Source organism: Saccoglossus kowalevskii, chromosome 1 (assembly GCF_978046115.1).
Source record: "Saccoglossus kowalevskii chromosome 1, keSacKowa6.1, whole genome shotgun sequence".
NCBI lineage: Eukaryota > Metazoa > Hemichordata > Enteropneusta > Harrimaniidae > Saccoglossus > Saccoglossus kowalevskii.
The window spans coordinates 13,820,400-13,842,194 of NC_140641.1; the positions used below are offsets into that span (position 1 = coordinate 13,820,400).

Here is a 21,795-nt window from a genome sequence, read left to right on the forward strand (position 1 = left end):
TTTGCATACGATAATGTGACGATAACAGTGACGTGCGAACAAACATGGTGACGTCACGATGCAAATATCAGGTAGTTATTATGCATACATGAATCCATTACATACATTACAAGATCATTTCTTAAATAATATTAAACGTGTCTTTGTAATCTATCTACATCACTATATATTAAATGTATTTTCATGGTATGTTCATCTGATTAAATTAAATGTCTGTCACTAAGAAATTCTGCCAAACAATCCTTGTGTGCTGATCAATATGTATGCCATGTGTGATTAAACACGTTTAGAAGTAACAGTTCATCATTTGGTAACAAATACCAACCAACCATGTACTTTAATACTCATCTATCAATAAACCTGTGTATTGCAATAAATTTATAATCGCCATGCACGCAAATTGATTATCTATGCATGAGTTGAACTACGTTTGCTATATTTTTTTTGAACAGATGAAAGGCTGAAATACTAAAATAAACATTTGCCGTTATCAGTAATGACACCCAGCATGCATTGCAATATACAACGTAAAATATACAACGTAAAATATACAACGTAAAATGGTCCAAACACAGCAGAACAAGAACGCGTGTTTAGAAACAGTGCCACGAGGCTTTGACCTGTTCTTTTCCACTCCAACTATTCAATTCCAAAGATGATGATGCATTAATAAATAGGTAATAAATATTTAATAACTGTGACAAAGCTCGTCGTAATGTAGTGTTAGATAATTGTCTTATCATTCTGTAACCTAAACATGTTGTTCCACGGCAATATCGTTGTTTGAACTTTGCTACCTAGTGTTTGAACACGTGAGAATTAGGCATCTGTTCACACGTTTCACATTGAATTGTAATGAAGAAACTCACGTTTGCTTTGTTTTAAAATATAGGTATTTTGTATCCCGAATTGCGATATCAAGCTAATTATATATATATATATATATATATATATATATATATATATATATATATATTACAAATAAAAATGAAAATGTGTTGTGTTATTATCAAGCCTGATCTCGCGTGTAAGTCTTCATGTTAAAACCATGTCGAATATAGTAATGGCCAGTGAACCATTTACTTTGTTAGTATATGCCCGGGTGTATGTTGCCATACAATTTGTCACTGGTTCTTCCAAATGAGATGTGACATAGTTAGGCACTCCATTAGTGTGTGTTTGTCTGTTCAAACACTTTCACCTGTCCGGCGTTGTTATCGGCCACGACAACTCGCAGTTTCCCGTTGACTACCACCGTGTCAATTCCACGTGGATCCTGGATGGTCTCTCCTTCAGCTCCATCCACTCTTCCAAGGAATGTACCGTCCGGGCCCAGTATGAGAACACGACGGTAACTCGATACTATAATATTGTTTTGCTGGTCGCAGGTTATTCCACGTGGGGCAAGAATGTGCCCGTCATCCATGCTGCTTTGCCCGAATTCGTAGATGAATTCGCCTCTGGAATCAAATACACAGATTCTATTCTTAGAAGTGTCATTTGTGTCAGTCACAATCACGTGATTCCAACTGTTAACGGCCACGTATTGTGGATTCTTCAATCTTCCAGGCCCGCTGTCGTGGTGTCCAATGTAGTACAGGCATTTTCCACTTAGAGCAAATACGACAACTCGGCAGGCTTTGTTATCGACGACGTAAATTTTACCATCTTTTCCATAGGCAATGCCGACCGGACTACGCAGCGGTGACCCTCCGCACCGCCTCTTAATTCGTCCCTCCAAGGAGCAGATGAAGACCCGTTTACTTGTCAAATCAGTTATGGCCAACTCGTCTTCATTTACTGCAGTAATGTCGAATGTGTTCACGGGCCAGGGCTTGTTGGACGTGAAGCTTGGCCGAAAGTGGCGGATAAACTCACCCTTGGCGCTAAACACGTTAATGTGTTCCTTACTATCAACCACAAACATTGTGCCATTAGGTGATATCGCAAGAGCGTGCGGATATTCCAGACTTCTAGTTGTCCAATTGTAAGAGCACCAGAATTTATCAATAGTAAGGAAAACACGAAAATTGGGGGTACATACCGTAGTTCTGGTGCTTTCTCCATGCGTAACTGGCACGACAACTTCATGTATTTTCTCCAAACAAATTGTACCTAAATTTGAGGCATCGAATTTGTTTAAAAAATCATCGTTGCTGTGGAATTTCAGGGAATACGAGAGTTCCGACGTCGGGATATCATGGTTCATTTTCATCTCTAAACGATCAAAATTCTGACGAATTGTTTTTTCCCGCCTTAGAAAATCTAAATCATTCGAACAGCTTATAGTACCATCAACAAACTCGGACCATGCCATCCAACCGGGCAACTCTGCTTGTTTCTCCTCTTCCCGAAGTCCATTTAGCTGTCTTTGAAACTTGTCTTCGAGTTCATCCAACAGTTTGGCTTCGTACTTTGCAATCATGTCAATTGAAAGATCACAGTGTCCTTTTATCTGGCTCTCTGCTATATCGTTATCTTTATCAAGCTGTTCGACCATTACTCCGAGAGTTGAAACCTTCTGTTGAACACGCCAAACATTAGCGTCAAGTTTGTCTCGAACATTTTGTAGATGCTTACGCCGCTCTCGACAGGCGTCTGCTAGATTAAGAAGGTCATGTTCATTGTGATCAGTAGTCTTTGCGCACTGCTGGCAGATCGGTCTGGAACACGTCTCACACAGTATGTCAAGGTCATTATCTGGGTGATCAGGGCAAAATGGCGAAAGTAGTGAGGTTTCCGATTGCTCATGCACGTCAAACGGTTCATCCGTTGAAACGCAGTTCTCTTGGATTTCTTGGTGAGCACAGACTAATTCCAGCAGGTTGTTTGTCAGTAAGCTATCGGGTAGCCCATCAACACCCTCGCTTGACAGTTTGTGTTCTGTCCTGCAAATAGGACAATGCAGTTTTCCCGACTTTTTCGAAATCCATTGTTCTAAACATTGAACGCAGAAGACGTGCTGGCACGTCAACAACTTCGGGGACGAAAATCTCTCTCGACACGTCGGACACCGAAGAAATTCGTCATCCAATTCATCTAAAGGTATCGAACAGGACGCCATCGGAAATTGACAACGTAAACCCTGTAACGTAGGACAATGAATATTTCAAATTGAATCATATAATAATGAAAATCAGTACTGATCGTTAATTTATTCAGTTGTATTAGTACTTTTGTTGTAAGTCTTTAATTGACAATATATTGTTGGAAATCAGCAGATTTCACAAAAATCGATAGTTACATTTCAATTTTGAATATACCCTGACTAATACGTTCAGCAAATTTAAAGCCACTATTATACGCCAAATTGAATACAACTGATAACTGTATTGATTTTAATCATTAGCGACATAATGACCTCCGTATACACGGCACGTAAATCCCGGAGTTATTAACTGAGCATTGACATACATACACATACTGGCTATAAATGAGCCTTATATATATATAGATTATATAGTATTTTCTGCCAAGTGGTTATATTTCCGTATTGACTGATTAGGAATATATCTCATTCAAATTCTATTAACGACCCCGCAGACGTCGGCAAGTGGAGACACGAGCCTAGCATGCAATTGAATATTTCATGAAGTGTGGAAGCATCCGTGTTGGGAGTCACGAATTAGCATTGTGTCTAAAGATATCTTAATAGATTGAAGTACGGTAATAGTAATGGTTATTTTGAGCTCCGCTCGCACGCTGATAATCTTAAAGCATGATAAGATTTTTTGAATCTTTAATATGTGACGTACATTATATTTGGGAGTAAATCCGATATCAGTATATATTCAGGACGATAAGACTAATAAATAACACATGCATAGCAATGATGAATTCGCATATTATATTTTGCCTGTTTTATCATGGTAAATAAATATTTATAAGGAAGCAACACTTTTTATTGCAATTTCTGGATATTAATTGCAATAAATATTACTACACAATTAGAATAACTATGATAGAAATATAGTGAAATAATTAATTTATATATTACACACATATCTATCCCCAGCCCATATGTAAAATCAGCGCGCACAATGGCCATTAATACATTGTGACTAAGAACGTAACTGACTTTACATGCGTCTGTTGTAAATTCACAAGACTTTTAAAAACACAAGTTCTGGATGGACGAACATATACGTGCTTACCGATATAATCAGACGACTTTAGAACTGGTAAGTAATATGAAGGCAAAGAAGAGCAATATTACAGCTTGTCGCTAGGTGGGTTGCTTAATACCTGAAAACAAGAGGGAATAACAATGCAGTGCACAACAGGAACTACGTCACAATACATAAATAAACCACACTAGTAGTTTAACACGTATACGAGGCCCTTCTACGCACAGGGAAATCATAAGAGATAGACGGCGGTGTGTTTTTATTATATATAATTATTTTAGTATAATGTAATATAATTATTATAGAATAATATAATATATTTATTTATACTTCTAATTGTTTTTCTATTTAAAAACATTGAAAACTAGATAAACTATCAATGACTAATGGCTTATGTGGATATTTCCGATAACCCAGTAGTATGTCGGGAAGGTAGTTCGTTGGCTCGGAAGGAAACACGCTGTTTCCAGATGAAGAAGCACTCACCTGTACTGCGCTCTGTCGCCGTTATCCATGCGAGAACAATTTAATTAAAACCGTTACACGAGTAAAAGCTACACACCCAGGTTCTGGGGAGGTATGATATTACGAGGTTAACCCACGATCGCTGATACGATGCCCATGGAATTCAGTCTTGATGGTATTAATAATACCTGGTCAGTTCACGTCATTGCCAACGACTGGACACGCCCTGTTGTCAACAAGATCACTTACGTTGTACGTGATATGAATGTATAAACTCCATAAATCGATTATTTCGTTCAGTGCGTCATGGCATTCTGACGGCGACTGATGCAAACTACACGAGTAATCCTCGGGGGCGGACATCCGGGCATTTTCACCGCCTGGCAACCCGCGGCGGTGAAAACAAAGGCCCAAAACTCGCAGAAAACAGTACTTTGGGGTGATTGTTGAGATTCCTCTGAACAGTGCAACAAGATTAGCCCTACGTGTGTAACATATATAAATTTGATTGTTCGGGATTACTTCAAAGTTGAGTTTGTATTGTTTTCTCGAATTTTCACCGGCTCGACCGGCGTTCCACAGCAGCGTGCACAGAGCCCATAGAAATACATGGTACAGTGGTGCGCGTCTTAGCAAAGTGGAACGTCTGTGACGTAGCTCCGCCCCCGAGGATAGAATACTGTTTGCAGTAATCCTCATTAATATATTTAATGGGAGCACGGTCGTACTGAGCGCCCTCTGCGTTGACTATATTACGGCTAAACGGGCTAAATATTGATTCGTTGAGCTCCAGCTGCGTTCTATAAAACAACATAAGTAGAGTAAATCCAAAAAATCAATACGTTTTACGAAAAAATAAAAAGAACACGTGTGTTTTACAATCGACTATGACGTTCGCTCATTCAGTAATTCATTATTAAAGAACTGTGTATGTAGAACAACGTATTGCTTTTAAAAACAACATATGCCTCAACAAATTAATTCCCAGAAAAAAAAAAACGCTAAATAAATATATTGTTTCCGTTTCCCATTAATTTATAATTGCCATGTTTTTTATTACCACACAGTTTAAAGCGGAGAGATTTATATATTTTGCAGCAGTTGAGCATATTTGACAATATATTACATACAGCAACGAGGTCGTTTTTTACATTAGTTTATCTTGGCACCCGGATTATTAATACAGAATGATACAACACGAAAATAGACACATATCTATCCTGATAGTTCATCAAATATGAAATCTTGCGAAATTATATCTCATTTGATGAACACCTGGTGTAGTCTTGTGTTTATTTACTGTGTTTTACTACTTTTATTACCGAGGCTAGCTAGCCACAATTCACTCTTCACTTTACTCTCGAAATAAAATCAATATGCTGGCCAAATGCATTTTAATAAACTTCAATATAACATCGAATGTTGTAAACATATTGGTAACGCGCAGCAGGGTGGGGTTGGGTTGCATTCCGATAAATTGTACTCAACTTTCACTTGGGAAATTATGAAATTAATACAATTTTATTTGTAATATTATAACGGACATAATGTACATTATGTTAAGTGGGAGTATTCATTTTCCAATCATGTCTGAGAACCATCAAACTGTTGTTAACCAACAAACGGCGAAAGCAATGCACACTCATGTCATTTGAAATAATTGTATATAATCCCCCAGTACTCCGAGCGAATGTGACGTCATCGCAGGCGAGTCACTCCGCAGACAGCGTCCATATCCATATCCCGAGCCCTTACCAACATGTGATCGAAACGAGGGCAGACGTCGCGTACTGTGTATATGCGCAATCGAACGCCCTTGTCGCGAATTTCGTTTAACAGAGCAGGATTTGCCGTATTCATTGACAAATTATTATTATAATAAACATAATTCAGCGGAAATATGCCGCCTCAGAACTTCACATTTTACCTTTATGACATTTTATGACACTTTAAAATTTCGCCGTTTAAACACATTGGTATAATATTTTGCTTTTAATGTATGGCAAGTGATTTCGGCGTCATAGGTTCAAAGTTCATTGTCAAAAACTCCCATATTTCACGATGTGCAACAAGGTGAAATTTTCAAATTTTGGGAACAACATATAGCCTGTAAATTTCTAGATATGCTTACATTACGAGCGCAGCATGAACTACGTAAATGCTCATATAACACATGTTTTTGTCTACATTGATACATCTGCCCACGGTGCACGTGTGTTGTATGGATTAAGAAAATGAAACATTGCATCACAACACGTAACATGCAAATGATGTGATCTTTCTAAAAACAAAATAAACATTTTCACAAACAAATTTATAATGAGACCTATCTTTGACAGTTTTACATGCCGGATACTTGCAAACAATTTCACTGGGCAATTCAGGTGATTTTACTGTCAATATTTGTTAGACGTCTCCATCTCGGTCGTTTGTGACGTTTGTTTGTGTATAATTATACAGTCTGTAACTAGTGTAGGATACAGCCAGTCTAAATGGATTATAGTGACACTGTCAAATTATCTTTTTATCTTACCGAAACATATGTATAAACATATACATTTGTAATGATTTTACTATTCATGTATACACAGACAATTTCTCTGTCATTATGGGCCAATATAATATTATTCTGTCTAGACAAAAACCACCCTTGATACAACAATTGTTATCAAATAACGCTATAATGAAATGAATCGGTTATGTGATAGTTATGTAAATGTCATTGTACAATGTACGATTGTTTAAACATGTGCGTCAACAAATATGCAATATTTACATCCGCTATATAATAAAAGGATGTAGTAATAACTGATTTTGTATAATACCCAATGACTTGTACATATACAGAATACAGTTTTAAATCTATATCAATATTTGCAGAAATACAACTTATATTCTATAGTTGTAAATTGTATTCTGTTCACACACTCCAATGGTATGTGTTGACGTGTCTGTTACAAACACCTGCTGATCACATGTTCAATACAATAACATTATACATTATCAACATGTTCTATATACGGAACTTTGGAATAGTTATATTCTACTGTAAATGCACACGTCAGTATTGTGATTACAGACACGATGTAATCTAGCATTACATATAATATTACATACACAGGTTGTTGAGTTGATTGGACCTTTATTCTGATTTTGCGTGTACATGCCCATACGTATCCACACATCTTCATGTACGTACTCCAAGTTCTATGATTGTAAACACATCGAGTTGAGATGTAACGAAGAGATTGAGTTTACGTATATCGCCGCCAGACGATTCCCAGTTGCGAAAGTTTCTAGACTGCGTCAGGAAAAACGTCATCCATGAAGTACTGTAATGTTGGTTTAGTGATTGTGTTTGTACACATTACATCGCTCATGGCGCAATTTAATATCAGCACACTAACTGTAACATAATTATTGATTCACGTACATTAGTGGATCGTCCTAATGTTATTTTTTATCTACAAATCAACGTATAAATGCATATATACAAGCCAAGGAAGACGAGCTATCGCCACACACGCAAAAAACAATAGCGTTATCCTAGTCATTTGCATAAATACAATGTTGACATCATTCTGATTAAAATTAGATTCTATTTATTTTATTTTATTTTATTTTATTTTATTTTATTTTATTTTATTTTATTTTATTTTTATTTTTATTAATTATTTGTTGATAGATTTTAAAAGTGTTGATAATTGCGAATGCAAAAACAATGATCTGACCCAATGTCTATATAAATTTCGAACGTTTCGAAGTCAATCGTCGATTGGCACGTATTTTACGGATATATCAAATCGTTTAAGGGGCATTTTTACTAATAATGATAAATAAAACTTAGAAAACATGTAAGAACAAACTGGGCCCAAATTAGCAATAAGTTTACGCTGCTAGTGTCTGTTTCGGAAGGCGTTCTACGCGTGATTTTATCGCGTTCAAGGACGTTCTATTTTCGAACTAGTTGAAACCGGAAATTACGCAAGTACTTTCGAACTACAAACACAAATTTGATTATCGTTATTATGTGTTAGTTGTTAGTTGTTTCGTAGATTGAATTATTTATGACATTAATATTTCACTCACTAAACAATATTTCACAAAAATATGTGATTGAAAAGCAACTTAAATTGGAAAAAAATATCAAGTTCCGTGTATAAACACTAGTGTAAAGAGGCGGCGGAGCGCTATTTTAGCCCAAATCGGCTAGTAAGGCGTCATATGACACAGGTTTGTGCTGGGACAGCGCTTCCGGTGACGACACAATGGCGTCGCATTAGTTTCATTTTGAAGACACTCGAGCTAATTTTTCAAGTGCCTTTCAAGGCTAAAAAAATATTTTCTGTCGTGTACTGCGACGGACAATTTATTTAATTTTCTCTTTTACTGACTTGTTCTTGCCCATATTTTCTTGTAAGTTGCACAAAACAGAAGTTATCCGCTGAATTCTATTGTTATAGGAATGAACATATCACGCGTTACTCCGGTCGTCCAAATGATAATATGATAATACAAGTCACGTGATTGGTGTTATTTTTGACCTTCAAGTAATATAATTCAAATATTATCATACATGCAAGTGAGTTATCCACTGATTTGTATTGTTATAGGAGTGAAAATATCACGCGTTACTGCAGTGTTTCAAATGATAAATTCGTAAAAGAAAATTTAAAGTTCTTGATGTTATTTTATATTTTCACTCTGTAACCGGTACTACTTTTACGATTGTCATGAAAACGGAACAGCTGGGAGTGTAAATAACCGCAATTCACCCAAGACAAAGCATATTGGTGACCATTCTCACTCACTTAGGGCAGCAATGTACTTCCCGAGACATCCACGTTTCTAGCGGCATTGCTTTATCACCCCCGGGTCCGATACAAGTTTCTACATTTCCTCCTTCAAATTCTATCGCTATTTCCACTACAACGGTACCATATGATACCGAATCCCCGTTTTCTGGATTGACAATTGGAGGCGCGGCATTTGATGTCAATATTTTTATTAATTTATGTTATTCATGGCAGTCATTCCTATCGGATGCCGAGAGATTGGTTTGTGCTTAGTAGTCTAATTTTGAAATAAAAAACCTTAAAACAATCGATTGTTTATATGAGAAGATGATATATCATGCTCTACATGTCTATAACTTTAGTTGAAAACTGTTCCTTATAAACCTCGTCATTACCTATACTGACGTTGTCGAGTGAGTTCGATATTATATCATGGAACACAGGGAGGGTATCTCTAGTAGTAAATACAGACGTAAAGTAAGAAGATTAAACACCTCTACGATATACCGTGTAACAGGGAGGTCAGATTTTAGCGTGGCGCAACTTCAGATGCGTTTTTGCTTAGATGTCATATCTGACTCAAAAAAATCGAGTTAAAAAACAGACAGCACGCAATTTAAGAAATTCTTGACGTTTAGATTCCCCTCTCTTATTTTGTCTCTTAGAGTGGAATTACACGTTTGCCTACATTAACTTTTGTTTCACTTTCATCAATAGCGGCAAATAACACATCATAAAAGATGTTCACACTCTCGCCAAGTATTATAGACAAGTAATTAACCATGGACATGTATAAAGGAATTGATAAAAGTAGTTTCACTTTCATACCTGCACACCTGCAATCCCATTACTTAATCCATGCAATTTCCTCATTTCCTCCAGGCAAATGTAACATCATTTTCTAGGTTCAGACGTCGGAGTGCACATTCTTTACAGCATTGTAAAGAGTATATACAGTATTATCTCGGACCTCACTTTGTGTGGTTGATATAATATACTGCCGGTGATTTGTAGTACATACCATGGTATGGGATGAAATTACCTAACTGAGGCTCTTTAATAGAATATGCACACGGTACCAGGGTATAATATTTATTTGATGACCCATCGTTCTGCAATCATACGATGAGCATAATAAAAAAAGAAGCCTCTAATCAGGAATTAAAAATCTAGTCCATTACAGTGGCTATATGTGCATGATCAACTGTCGGTATCATTGACAACAACACTTCTGCATCCCTTGGCGTAATTCAAACATAATTTACAGTATATTTATCTATTCAAATTCACTCAATCCAACTGTACTTTATACACAAAATACATTTAGTAATGTATATTTATCTATTCAAATTCACTCAACCCAACTGTACTTTATACACAAAATACATTTTTTTACTGATTCATCAGATATGACGTCATTGTTTATTCACCATTTCAATGATTACATTTAGAAATAATTATCAATGAAAATTAGGTATTTGGTAACCTAAGAGTTCATAATCTAAGCGATAGACTTCTATAAGCTTTTTAAGAATGTCTGGAGGCAAGTTACTCAACGTTTCTGTATATCTCGTTTTGCCTTTCTGTTTGTGAATTCGTGGAAAACTGTAGAGTTTATCCAGACCTGTCAGTTGTAGGAAACACGTGGCATCTTCTCCAAGATGTTCTAAGTGGCCAATGAAATCGTAATTGACTGAACACATTCGCGATATATCATTTTGTTTCTCAAGGTGTCCACTGAGAGGAAGATAATGCTTTTTTTTTGAATCGTGATATATAATCAATTGCGCAAACTCCAAAAATGTAATATTATATATAAGTCCTTTTCGACCCACTTGTATCACGCTGTGATTGCGCAGCCCAATTTTTTTAATGGCGTCATCGAACTGTTTGTTATTTTGTGACACGCTTGTTGTATAGTATAAGTTGTTAAAATAAAATGAAACAAGTCTTTCTAAGGGTTCTCGAACAAAAACCACTTTGGTGTAATGCTCCAAATCGGCTTCCGTTATATTCAATAATTCTAAGCTTCGGGGACCCTGTTGACACTCAGGGTCAATTTCGAATAGGTATCGCTTCCAAGTTGTGGATGATACTTTAGGTATTAATTCAAACATGAACTTGTATTTTTTTGAAATGACAAAGTAGGTGAGTCGTACTCGTTTATATGTAATGTTATTTTTCTCGCACGCGCATTTGGCGGTTGCTAGTCTTTCTTGACTAGCTTGTAGACATTCATAGGAATTGTTGGTACTTGTCGGTTCTGCCAAAGCCTGCAAAACAGAGACAACACTTGAGAAGATTGAGGTATAATTCATTTTCATATATATATATGTATATGTATATGTATATGTATATGTATATGTATATGTATATGTATATGTATGTATGTGTATGTGTGTATGTGTATGTGTATGTGTGTATGTGTGTGTGTGTGTATGTGTATGTGTATGTATATGTATGTGTATGTGTATGTGTATATGTATATGTATATGTATATAGAGTAAACGTAAAGTTCCAATACTCAATGCAGGTAAACTGGTGTGTTAATTTAACGTGTTGACTTGAATGACAACCGTAATGTCAAAGACCGACCTCATATGATTGTGGTTATGCATAGAATGGTAAGAAACAGATACATAACACTTTGATAACAAATTACCAATCACATATGTCCGCGTATAGTTCAATGTATTGTATTAAATTATTAGTATTGAAAATATCTATTGAATGTACCTCAATGTGATTTCCTGTTGTATTCTTCCAATGCACATTAACTATAGGGTGTTCATCTTTGTCGATTATGAACTCTGCGATAACAACACAAAATCTGAGTAACTTCATTTGTGAAACTCTGTACTATTTATGGTACATATCGCTAACTAATAATCAATGTCGTTAATTGAAGTAGTTATGATATAGAAATGCGTAGTGGGTAATGAACCCAGTTGTCAACCAATCGTATTTTTCAATGACTCCGATCAACAAGCCACATTCGCATTCAACAATTAGCCACCGCGTATGTGGAATCAATAATGCTATGTTGTAACTAGCAAACAGCTGACATTTTACTTATCTAACCTAGACACTGAATGTGAACAATGTGTGATTGTAGTAAATTGAAATTACCATACCGAGCCAAAACAAATGACTGATACACATATACATAATGCATTATCACACATATCGGATCTGTAATAATTAGCAGATTAATAATCATTACTACAAACTGGTAATAATATAGTAGGTAGATTTAAATGTGTGTATCAAGTACTGGTATTGCTGGTTTACTCGTAACTATTTGGAGGTCGTAGTCAGTCAAGTCAATATACAGGCACAATAGTTACAAAACAATATCACTTACTAGTTGTGAAAACCGTCGTCAACAACTCCTGGTACATGGCCACCAATGATAAGAATATCATGATACAAATAGTGATTGCTGCAAGGCGTTGGAAATTAGTGTATATTGCCATATTGATGTTACATCCACGTGCGTTTAGTGAATACAATAATCTGACTAGCCCGAAAACCTGTGTATAAAAAGTGTAAACGTTGCAGATATACATTCAATGTGAAGATATATTGGATTATAGTGTAAGATTATTTTTTTTATTCAAAGTTGTATCTGATTTAGTTATTTATTAAAATTGGCTTTGTCCCGCATTGATTTCCACTGCCATGCTATCATGTGATTTAAACTTACTATCCACATTTTGTTTCTGTATTGTCATCCATTCGTTACAACTCGTTTGTATGTTTGTGTGTGTCTGGGTAATATCTGTCATAGTAGAACAAATAGTATTTCCACATGCGATATAATTTACATCTGCATATAAGTGGAAAGTGTTATATATATAATAACTAATCAGTTATTTAGAATGAAATACATCTTTTAGACACTTTTAGATTAAAGCTGTTTTTACTTTTTTAAAAGTACACATTAATATTAATATGCGTTGAAAAATTGCGTTCTCTATTTTCGCTCGGAAATACTTCTATTGAAATATGTTAATTTTGATACTTTATTCATATAGCTGCATGTGATATACATATGTAAATAGAGTTTGCAAATAAGTATCCACCTACACGACAACTCTCTCAATATACTTTACTAGAAATAACTAGACGTTGAAAATATTCGATTAATGAGGTCCTACTATAAATGGAACATGGCATCTCTGGTTCAAAGAGGATAAATGGGTGAATCTGGGTTTTTTCCGGGTACTAAGTTACAATTTTGTCAAAAAAGTTTATTATTATACTAACAACAAGAACCAGAACTATATATCACATATATCATAACAAATCCGCTACAGTCAAACACTATAATTAACGAACGTTGAAGTAAGGTTTTGTCAAAAGCTCATGCAAAATTTAAAATGGTGATATAGGAGTCCATGTGATAAATTCATATTAATACAGACATACAAATTTATACTAACCTGATATATGGATGCTGTGTGTCGATGTAGATAATCCTCTGCTAGCCCATAAGCAATGAAAGACTAGTACGGCGTGTGAAAAATAATAAACTAAAACCGTTACACAATCTGCAGCTGCTATTTTAATATAAAAATTGACTGGTTGACACCATTATTTTAATCCATTTAAGTTTATTATACTATATGTTTGACAAACATTTCTCAAAATTGTAAAACTAATATGAGCAGTACTACTTGCATACATTGAACTCTAAACAAACTTACTTGTGACTGTAGCGTTTATTTTTCTCTTTTCATTTGTCCCTCAAAATGACATTTCATCATATATAAACCTTTAAGATAAGTACTAGATTGTTTTCGCTTTAATCTGCGATATGTTATAGCTACGGACATGAATGATATAAATCCACAGTCACATTTGCACTTATATCCGTAACAGACGTGACAAATGTTCGCGACTATTCGTAATCTCTCGCAACATTATGCACAACATTTTATGACATGGGAATGTTGCTGACTTTGGTCGTCGGTGAAAATCTTAAATTGTTATTAATTTTAGATCGATCCCTACGAACCAATATATTCTTGTCTGAATACTGAAATTTTAATGTACTATAGTATATGTCCGATTTTATGTTGGAAAACGTGATTCCACGCAAAAGGAGACAAATACTGCAAGGAAACTGTTTAATATTTGATAGAGAATATCGAATGTACGTACTATCAATTTACGGAGGATTTGTATCCTTCACAATATGAGGCTTGTATACATGCATATTTGATGGCGAGTGGAAATTATTATTATATAGAGTAAAATGCAGTACGCTGATGAGGTTATACACGAATATCAAGCAATCGGGATGATTATGATTATTATTGTTTTACCTAAGCTAATAAATGGCAATACCAATTTGTTTAGCGTTAACCCAATATTTCAATTCAATGACAACATATGTGGCCTAATAAAATATAGGTCGGACGTTGATCCCTTGCATCCATATGTACACTGCGCAAGAATGTGCATGCGATAACCAAACTTTGATTTCCTGAATACACAAATTTGACACAATTGCACTAAATCAGAAGTATATATTTTTGCCAGACAAAGCGTGTTTCAGAAACATTTCTAGGTTCAATCATTCACGTGGTGAAAAACAGAGCATATCAATTTGCCACGCATCAAAAATGCTTTTTCTATACCACGATCTAGGACGGTATGTGAGTGGGCATTCCTCAATAGAATGTGAATATCGCTCGCAGATAATTATACTATCACATTCGATTTGCGTTATTTTTATCTGATTTTAGGATTGTATCTGGATAACAATTAGCTGAAATATTCAAAAACAAATTTTAAATTCACGCATCAATATGCTGATATGACCTATCATATTTAGTTAGCATATGCTCATCTTCAGTAGAAACGTCACATCTAAACCATACTATCCTCAAAGTCACATCTTGGCTATTGATTATGTGACACATTCGCCTTATACATATTTGAAGATTGATGTAACACCCTTAAAATGACGTAATGACCTCATTGCATTATGAGATGCATGTTAGTAAGTGACGACGGTTTTGTTCTGCGAGAACTGGGGTCTACCGATCACGAGTACGGATACAACAACCACTATGTTGCAATCACGTTTGGTTGTGATATATTGGACATAATTACGGGTAAAGTCTAAACCGTGATTACACAAAATAGAAAGCAAAAACTTACATTTTGTCAACAGTCATGTAATATATCTGATCAAAACCAGAAGACATTACATTTTAAGGGTCCCTATTTTGGCCTACTTCCCTATTTACATACATGACATACTCTTCTTCACAAGCCAATAAGAACACCGTTTGCTTACTGTGGCAATAGGATCTGTTTTGTCATTGGTCAATCACTCCACTGTCAATACAGGTTGCGTTTTTAGATCATACGCAGTGTGATGATTACGTCTGATAATTACGTTTATGTGCGCCAAACAGTTTTGATGACTTAAAACAATTGTTTTCATAACATGTACTGATATTCTGTGTGCATTTACTGTATATACTGTATACGTGTCGGATGCAACGTTCAGGTTTCATATTATCAACTCCATTATTATATCATATGTATTAAACTGATAGTAAATAATACTAGTAAAAATGTAAATCACTTTTCTTAATATGGTCGTAAATAGCTATTCGAATCATACTAGAATGAAGAAAATGTGATGCATTTAAAACTAGTGATATCATGAGACAGTTTTATCATAATCATAATATACCTGTTTGCATTGCGACAAATCTGATTCAGTTATATTGAATACAATTCAGGCCAAGAATTAATGTCTCTCGTTAACGTGCGTTACATTTCCGGTGTGATATACTTCCCGGTGTTCTACTATAAACAATGCTTGCCGAGGAGACTTGCACACCGCATTAAATAAAGTGTAGATAATATTGCGTACAGTATTGTTAACTTTGAACGTAAATGGCGCATTACTGTAGCAAGTAAGCATGCAAATTAAATATGCACATACAATATGCACATATAATAATAATAATAATAATAATAATAATAATAATAATAATAATAATAATAATAATATTTATCCATCACTAAAACAAACTAGAGTGACATGTTCTATAGTCGTATAAAATCATGATGATGAGATGATCATGACATGTATAATCTGCACAGATACAGAAGATAAGAAATGGATCTTTCGACAACTGATTTGTCTAGACTAGTTTTTTTATTTATTTAAATTACATTACTACGAAAATAAGAACAATTGATTACAGCATACGAAAATACCCCTTGCCGACGCTCATATCACAGAATTCGCAACATTTCGCTACGGGTTGTAAATTGGGCACACTAATGTTTATGACTTATTTGAAAAAATCGGTATGATTGTCAAAGCTGAGGCGATAGAACGATCAACCAAACTAATGCACAAACAAACAATATCTTGTCTAAAATAATTGAAATATTTTTGGCACGACACAAAGCTCATCTACACGCTATGAGGACATGCTGCAATTCGTGTGTCTTTTTTCAACAATTTTATCTAGCATGGGGTGAACATCACATACACACATGATTTCTAAAATATAAAAGAAAGCAAAATCTTCAAGAAAAAAAATGTGCCCATGAAGCCCATGCACATATCATGGCCGATGTTTGGTCTTTATTGCGGTACATTCAATCATAATATGATCTAAAATGCAATATACCTTTAATTTTAATTAGTCTATGACGAAGTATGGTATTGGGAGTTTGATTAAAACAGCCTTATCATTGCAGCTAAGAAATATGTCCTATCAAGTAGCTCGGTGTCCCAGGACAACTCGTCCAATTAGGACGAGTCGTAGCAGCGTGTGTTTCTATAACCATGAGTGCACAGTTTTCAGTCAGATATTTCCACATTGAAATATTCTGGTAGTCACCGACTCAACTAGTTGTGAAACTTATAACCGATGAGAAGACAGAATTCAGATACATGATGCATTATTTAAGCAATAACCCACCGCCTGGGTTATTGCTATTATATTATACCAACTTCATTTCTGTAGCATTTTCGACACTCTCGTCCTTTTACAAAATAAGAAAGAGTCGTTTTCGAACGACGTGTAATGTGCATTGGCTGGTCGACACGGTGATCAGATGAAATGGGCCCTGGAACCAGTATTTAATTTTTTATCACACACTCGCGCTCAGTACACAGAAACGCACAGAACACAAGTTTAGATATCATCACAATCAAAGGAAGTTTATTTCCACGACGCAAGAAACTAGCAAATAATTAGAAATTGAATGAACTGAACAAGCTCAACGCTTAATTTACATATGAATAGCCGTGAATATATTATCATCAGCAGAACATTGTGCGCCATTTTTGAAAACACGTGTTGTGGACTTATTATTGTTGTCGAATTTTTTATTTTTATGTTATGCTGACATTAATTGGTCCACTAAAGGTGCAGTTATGGAACAAAGCAGATGCTGCATGTGTACTTTGATTGTGGGTATTAGAAATAGAAGCGGTGCCAGATTCTGCGGGAGTTGGTCTAGACGCTACTATGCCGGTGTTTTCTGGGGTACGGATAACGTTGTCGGAAACACCCGCTTCGATCGCCACGGTCACTTCTCTATCAGATGATTTGTTTTTATACCCAAAACTGCGAGACAGGATACTCGACATTCCTTGATTATTTGTGAGTTTGTTGGTGTAAGACCGAACACTAGCTTCGTTTTTTATGTGCCGTAAAATACATAATGTGTCTGAGTTCAACTCCTGCCGAATCTAACACAGCGCACGCAGTTGCCCTAACATAATGATTTGTATGAATTGTTAACAAATTTGCTGCTATCGAAATCTCTTTCATCATAGATCTCAAATTATTTTCACGAATACCAGACTGTGTCAGTGGGTGTTACATTTACACGGGGCCTCTGAAACAACGCATTTTGCAATTTGGACAAATACATTTTGAAATGCTGCAACGTGACAATTTTTGCCGCCGGTAGCATACATTTTAGCCTGTGTTTCGAAATCGTCAAGGTCAATTTCATTAAAATTGGCAAAGCGTTTCTTTCTCTCCGTCTGGACGGTTTCTGCAAGAAAATCTTGCTCTGACAGCTCCCGAACACGATACTCGGCCATGTCTGTTGCAGACAACGAAAGTATGTCGCACAGAATAGGATGCAAAAATTGTAGATTGTACAATTTTTTTTATTTAACCACTGCAAAAATAAAATATGTATATAGTATCTTCATGCTATCAATATTACCCCAAAATTTCCCTAAAATTTAAATGCCCTTCCCTTTATTTATTTACGAAGTGAACTTCATTCATATTCTGCGGCCTTATTTGGAACACCATAACTGTGCATTATGCTCTATTTAACCATGGCTTATAATTGCAAAACAATATGGATATCTATACCATTTTAACTCCTAAACAACAACAAAATGTTAATTACAACAACAGAGAAAAATGTATACAAGTATGCACGTTATCGCAAAACAACAATAGTGTTTATTAAAATAATAGCGAAAAATATACACTAGTACGCATGTTCAAGTTATCGCAAAACAGGTCTAAATTATCACACGTAGTACTTCTTCGCAACGTTAGGCTCTGTGATTATGTCAAGTTATTGCCCTCGCTCGATTTAAATTTAAACTCTTCATTGTACGTGTGGCAAGCTTTTAGTAAATATAAATACGAGTTTCAGACCATGCCGTTATATAGTTTTAAAAGTGCATCATAACAAATACGCAACACGAATGCATCATCTTCAGCTCACTGGAGTGCATATAGTTTCCCATTTGTTTTCTTTAAAAATTAAATTATTTGTGTTATCGTGATTTTCAAGTAACCGATCGATTTTTATGAAGCCGACTATTTTTTTCTCAAGTAGCTGACCGATTTTCTTGTAGCCAACCGATTTCCATGTAACGAAGTTATTTTCAAGTATCCGATTGATTTTCATGTATCAGACCGACTTTTTCCAAGTAGCGGAGCGATTTTCAAGTAGCGGAGCAATTTTTAAGTAGCCGATCAATTTTCATGTAGCGGACCAATTGTATATACCCACCGTCACCGTATTTATGCAAATTAATTTGGGTTATTGATCTGTATCTTATGTTTTATTCTACATTTTTCCAGAAATAAATGTGTTATCCCTACACGTTGTGGAATACATAAAAAGACCAACATGTGCACTGTGTACACAATATGTCAATAGATTTAATGCGGTTATGACATAGACATATCTTATGAATATTATTTTATTTTTTGGTTAAATTATTCAAACAAAACATTTATTTGTGAAACGCACATATTTTTGGCCTAGACCTCCATCCTGCTATTGTGGTTATTAGAAGAATGTACACGATTTCTACAATACTAAATTGGTCATCAAATTTAACAAGCGCGGCTGCTCCTTATCAGAGACGACGGCACAACATTTTTCAGGAGGGCGAGATCTGCTCACCAACCTCGCGCCGAAGGCGTGACCTTATTAGGGGGTTCAGGGCATGCTCCCCTTAAAAATTTAACCCTCTGAAACGCTATTTCCTGCACTTTGAGGGACAAATTTTGCTGACACAAAGGGTTTCAGCTTGATTTTGGAGGGGCGACGCCCCCAACATTTGCGTTTGCAACCTTAGCGAGCCACCAAATACTTCTAAATTATACAGCGCCATCAGTGGCAGCTCCCAGCCCTATGCGTCAAGGGATTAAGATGAATAAAGTAATGTTTTAACACAAAGATACAAAAGATGCACTGGTATATCATCATTTAGTTAACATCAAGCATTTTGAAGACAACATATGTGACGTAATAAAATAAAATGTACGTTGGATGTTGGGGTGCAGATGCTAAAAAAAGCAGTGCGTACCAATTTGCCGCATCACTACTGTAGCAGGATCAATGGTGATGTTTGCATGGAAAGCGTAAAGGCAGAATGTAAATAATAGCCACGCCGTGGAATCAGGGCTACCCAAGTGCTAAATTTTGTCACGCAAATAGTTACACTATACTGAAACATTTACTAAAACTGAAAATCATGTGTAATTGATCACGATGCTATTTGGATATAGAGAAACAATATATACTAGGCCCACAAATTCAATATGGAGTTTTTCCATTTTATCTTCCGTTTTGTGAGGTGAATCATATTAGTATGATATGATAAAACAACAAGAGATGGTATTCTTGGGTTTATGAAACAGATCTAACAAATTATTTACTCCATTATACATGTCAGCATATTTTTGTCATATTACCTCAAACCCTGCAAATATAAGTGTGCATGGAATTATGGGATGAAACGGTGTGCATTGCCGTGTGATAACTGCCGTAAAGGTGAGTGACAGGTCAATTCTGGAAGGACAGGTGTGCTTGTGATTTACATATTTTAACAAAGGGTATTTATAACATTGCACATGATCTGAGATTTCAGATTGGTCGAACTTCGTTTTTACCACAAATATCCAGTATCATCAGTAACACGATACAGCACCATAGTCACCGTATGCTAATTACCTGTGTTATGCGGGGTTAAACAAATGTATATTTGTTTTGAAAATTTAATAAACAAAATAACCACCCATAACCACTAGGATATAATTAAAGACATTTTAAGGTCAATGAATAATTTAAACCAATAACAAATAGTAGTACAAACTGTATAGTAATTGTAAATTTCGATGTGACATTGACTTTATTTTATTTTACGTGGATAATCAAGTATCGGTATCAACAACATAAACAAACGAGATTATGATATTTTACACGTGAGATCAATGTTGATGTGTACGATGTGGAAGACAACAATTCTGTTGCCCTCGCGCATTGCATTTCGAATAAAATAGGAGCGTTATTAGATTCACCGACCAAATAACAAGCGGGCCCGTATATACAATAATTATGTTGTCCAACAATGCAACTGCAATATTATCATAATAATAACGTGCACTAACGCATTTTGCCACACATGTCAAATTAAAAATGATTACTCGTGTATGCATCACAATTTTCATTTGTTCACTTGATCCCTGATCGAGAATACAATGTGTGGTCCGTGGTTCTTGGTAAGACAGTTTTTACCTTGTTATTGGTGTGATTAAGATTAATTGCCTCAAGGCAGTTTTTGTTCAGAGAAAGCACTTCGTTTTGTGTAGTTTCCTTGCACTTGTTGGACGGGGCACATGCGTTAAACTCGTTTTTTATCCATTAAATATGGTTAATCAGAGTAAAAACCCACCGTGTTCACTGCTACAGCTGCAATTGTTTTAATTGTTTTGACATATTACATATTACATGTTTTACATATTAATGCATTAATCGGTAATTATCTTTAAAATAACCGCCAACTAAGGCTAGAACATTTTTAAAATCACCTCATAGAGTTTTATAATTCATCCAGACAGAATACTCATTCAGTTTATTTAAGCTTAGAT

General features: G+C 35.5%; 2 protein-coding genes across 2 annotated transcripts; both read right to left on the minus strand.

Annotated features, from left to right (window-relative positions):
- Positions 1-1,008: 1,008 nt before the first annotated feature.
- On the minus strand, positions 1,009-4,751 carry LOC102805781 (uncharacterized). Its single transcript, XM_006822330.2, has 3 exons — positions 4,614-4,751; positions 4,155-4,245; positions 1,009-3,085 (listed from the first exon to the last, which is right to left on the minus strand). The coding sequence occupies exon 3, from the start codon at positions 3,062-3,064 to the stop codon at positions 1,169-1,171; it is 1,896 nt and encodes a 631-aa protein (XP_006822393.2). The 5' UTR covers positions 3,065-3,085; positions 4,155-4,245; positions 4,614-4,751; the 3' UTR covers positions 1,009-1,168.
- Positions 4,752-10,775: 6,024 nt separating this feature from the next.
- On the minus strand, positions 10,776-13,909 carry LOC102805906 (carbohydrate sulfotransferase 11-like). Its single transcript, XM_078013234.2, has 4 exons — positions 13,834-13,909; positions 12,753-12,921; positions 12,125-12,198; positions 10,776-11,661 (listed from the first exon to the last, which is right to left on the minus strand). The coding sequence occupies exons 2-4, from the start codon at positions 12,862-12,864 to the stop codon at positions 10,849-10,851; spliced, it is 999 nt and encodes a 332-aa protein (XP_077869360.1). The 5' UTR covers positions 12,865-12,921; positions 13,834-13,909; the 3' UTR covers positions 10,776-10,848.
- Positions 13,910-21,795: the final 7,886 nt, after the last annotated feature.